This window comes from Nannospalax galili, unplaced genomic scaffold (assembly GCF_000622305.1).
Source record: "Nannospalax galili isolate Female #2095 unplaced genomic scaffold, S.galili_v1.0 scaffold281, whole genome shotgun sequence".
Taxonomy (NCBI): Eukaryota; Metazoa; Chordata; class Mammalia; order Rodentia; family Spalacidae; genus Nannospalax; species Nannospalax galili.
In genome coordinates this window covers 1927754-1931782 of record NW_008349068.1, presented here as the reverse complement: position 1 = coordinate 1931782, position 4029 = coordinate 1927754, and the positions used below count along the sequence as shown (strand labels likewise).

The window sequence follows — 4029 nt, the reverse complement described above, 5'->3', positions numbered from 1 at the left end:
GCCCTCTTCTGTTCTGTGCAGGCATCTGCACACACATGTGCACATGCACACACACACACACACACACACACACACACACACACACACCGAGACTGTAGAAAAACAAATACAGAAATACACCTATAAAATAGCCTACTATACACAGGCTAAGGATGTAAAGAAGCAGTTTGTTTCCAAAGGACAACCCAGAGTTCGTATTAGTGTGTCTCAGTGGCAATCATCCAGGCAATCATCAAACTACCACTGAATACTTTACAACTTTTCCAAGTAGTATGTGAAGAAAAATTCCATCAAAGCAGCATATTTGTGATGTATTATTTCCAAGTGGGTGACAGAGCATGTACAAACTTTATCAAATACTCAATGTAATGCTTTTTAATTTTTTAGGTTAACAATGAAAATAAGACTATCAGGTGATACAGTTGCCATCTACTTGGAGTAAATTCTTCCCTGTGGTTCTTCGTGAGTCATTCTATCGCATTATATTCTCTGCTGTGAAACACAAAATATGTTCAAACCTCAGGCATTCAGATAAATATTTAGCAACTGTTGGAAATAAACTCAAAAGCCAGTGGCAACAAGAACTCCAACAGCTACAGTAGCTGACACTAATTTATTGAGATATATTGGGAACTCTTGAGACTAAAGTGCCTGCTAATGAGGCTACCACAAACAAGTTCCCAAACTTCGACAAACTTTATTCAAACATCTGATGGAGGACTTTGATTTATGAGCTGTACAGGTGAAACCTTAACAGATGGTACCTTTTAATAATAATTGACACATGAATTTGCTAAGGATTTCAGTGTCTTGAAAATAAAATATGCAGCTCAGTAAAGGAAAACAAAGAAGAACATTTTCAGAGTCCTCTACCTTATCTTTGTCTTCAACAACATCTGCCAAAATATCATCTGGATCCAGGATTCCTCCATCTGTGTATTCTAAGTGATGAATCTTCACCCAGTATCCAGGATCCTGTGGTAAAAGAAGGAAGTTTAAGGACTCATTTTGAGAGAATTAATTCAACTCAATAAAAATATGGCTATGGTATACTACTAAAATTTTAAACACTAAAAAAATCTTTTGTCATTTTTAACCTGTTTGACTCAAATAATACCCATTTCATAAATACCCCAGAAGAGACATTACAATGCAAAAATAAATTGCCTCACTGACTTGAAAGCATGCTTTAAATTAGGTAACGTTGAGAACATTCTAGAGAAGAATAATCTAAATATGCTTTCTCAATTATGGATAGTTAGAAAGCTCCAAACACAGAAATGTGTGACTCTAACAGCTGTCATTTCAGAACATCCCAGGGGAACAGGGATTGCACCAACCCCATTTGCTTTTTAGACTTTCCATATTCAGTGTGCATCCTGAACTGTGGACTTTGCAGTGGTCCATGAAGCAAAGAGCTTTAGTCCCGCTCTCCATTTTCCAAAGCATTGTGGACCCTGGGGAGCTGTGTTCAGAGTTGAACAGGGAGCTCTCTAAGTTGCCCTTATGCTTTAAGGAATTTCCAACTATTCTTGTTTAATTTTAATTCTTGGTTTTAAAATACTGCTTAGTCTGATATTAAACAAATGATATGACTTTTCAATTATCTATGTACTACCCATTTCCAGGAAAACTATGAAAATGAAGAATTATAAAAGGGTGACTAGATATGAATCAATGAGTGGAGTGAAGAAAGGCATCAGTAGAGATTTTATAGAACATCCAGGCTATAACCAACTTAGTTCTGTGACTCTTAGTTCACAAAGATAGTGTTGATCTATGATGTGCTTGATAGCCAATAAAGCAAGAGATACCAGTTTGTGCAAAGAGATGGAACTCCTTCTAGGACAAAGCTTTAAGTCTTATCACATGACTCTTTATTAAGAGTAAGAACTAACAGAACTTACATAACCCAATTGCGATTTTACAAAGGCTAATAGAAATAATTGCCATACAGCCTTCCCTTTGACCCCTGATAGAAAACAAGGGCCTCCTATTAAATAATAATTCCTTTAGGCATTTGAATGGGGGACTATGCATGTGGCCCAACTACAAAACTTTTCAGTAATCCAACTTGATAACGATAGCCTTTAAAAATTTGAAGGAATTCTTGGCTAGGGTTTGTACATTTCAAATTTTTCTATGGAGTATCTAAAGAACAATTCCAAGAAGCATGAGAGTTTCACTGGCTTCTAATACTAAGATTATAGCTGGAAACATTAGTGAATCATTAGGAAAAATTTAAATGCCTACCTCTATTGCCCAGATTAGAAGCCAAAGACAGGAGCAGTAAGAATACAGCATGTGAACACTCCCACCTCTCAGATCCTGTAACCAGAGATCTTTGCCAAAGCAAAGCAATTGTGCTAAAAAGATGAGCTAAGTATAAAAAGCAAGATTCCAAACAGAAAGGACTCTGGGGTTTACAAACAGAGTATAATGCCATTGACTATGTCCCTAAAAATCATCAGGAGTTAAATCCTTATGATACGGCCGTGCCACAAGCAACATACTTCTCCACATCAGCCTACAACTTAGAACACTGTTTTCCTTGTAAAAAATGGCCTGATAATTGGGTTTATTATATTACAGTTCTATAGATAAACTTTGTTGATTTAACCATATTTGTAAAGTGATGTATTTTTAAGAGTTTTCATTAAATATAAATATTTTAAAGACACTATCTAGTAAGTTGACTAATTTTTTATTTTACTCAGCCTCTAAAAGCTGACTGTATAACTTAAAAATCTGAGGTAAGTAATTAGCCTTAGAGACTGCAATGTAAAGTCCATGTTACTTCCTGACTAGAGGCAGAAACAGAGGGAGAAGAAAATCCAAATAGTTTTTATTTAAAAGAGGAAAAATTCAACAACAACAAAAATAGCATGGAATAGGCTTTCTTATCATTATAACAAAAGTGGTTGACAAATGGCAGCTAAATAAGATCTAGCACTCCCTCTTCAGAAACTCTCATGGGATCTAAGACATTCTGGAAACAATACAAGGTGATGATAATTCTCTCTCATTTATGCAAAACAATATAGAGCTAGATCAAGTTTTTAAAAAGGGAATTTGGTAAATTTGGAAACCCACTTGACCAAAACAAAACATCACATGACAATTTAATTTTAATGAAAATATGCAATATTAAATCCCTATTCTAAGCTGATTCTGTCATTTTATATATACACAAAGGAAGAAAAGTAAGGCTGGCCAGGTGTCTCAGCAGGTAAAAATCACTTGCTGTGCAAGCATGAAAACCAGAGGTCAGTCCCCAGAACCCATGGTGGAAGGAGAGAACTGACTCCTCAGAGTTGTCCTCTGACCTCCACCCATGTGCCATGACACCTGCATTTACACACATATATCCCACAAACACACACAGTAATCACAATCGTAATCATGAAAATAATTCAAAATAAGAGTCAGTTCATGATAGTCACATATCTAACCCTGAACAAAAACAGAGAAGCCCTAGAATAGCAGTCTCAGGGCTCAGGGTTAATGTTTTTATATATATATATTCAAGGTAGAAAAATCAATAAACAAGAATGCACCAACTGCGGTTCTGTCCCTGTGGTATTTAACTGTGGTGCCATAGATCACTTTAAGAATACACATTCAATATTAGAAGCCTATAACCACCATAAGACATAAATTTACACTGACTCTTTTATGCATGTAAAAATTTCAACCATTACATTGCAGTCAACATTTTGCATTTCATTTACTTGGCTTTATTACCATCCGAAATAAAGCTGATCAAATACGAAAGGATGTTCACATATGTGTCTTGGTTCACACAATTAATCTCTTGGATCAATTTGCTGTATTTTTTCATGATCATAACATTTAGTTTACCTTTATGTAGTGCATACATCTGTAATACACATAACTATTATTTTGAAAATATCTATACATGTGCTCACTTTGCTATCCAATAAGTCTTATTATTTATACTTTAAGGACTATTAAAGTATTGAAAAATGACATATGCTGCATTTTCTCCACTTCTAACATCTTATCTGT

At 35.2% G+C, this 4029-nt stretch overlaps 1 protein-coding gene across 3 annotated transcripts in view; it reads right to left on the bottom strand.

Annotated features, from left to right (window-relative positions):
- The window catches only part of Pard3b (par-3 family cell polarity regulator beta), a 1142550-nt gene that overhangs the window by 1005360 nt on the left and 133161 nt on the right, over positions 1–4029 (bottom strand). For all 3 annotated transcript variants that reach the window (XM_017801393.2, XM_017801395.2, XM_029569916.1), the window contains exon 2: positions 874–975. In XM_017801393.2, coding sequence (XP_017656882.1) covers positions 874–975 — 102 coding nt within the window. The remainder of the gene's footprint in view (positions 1–873; positions 976–4029) is intronic.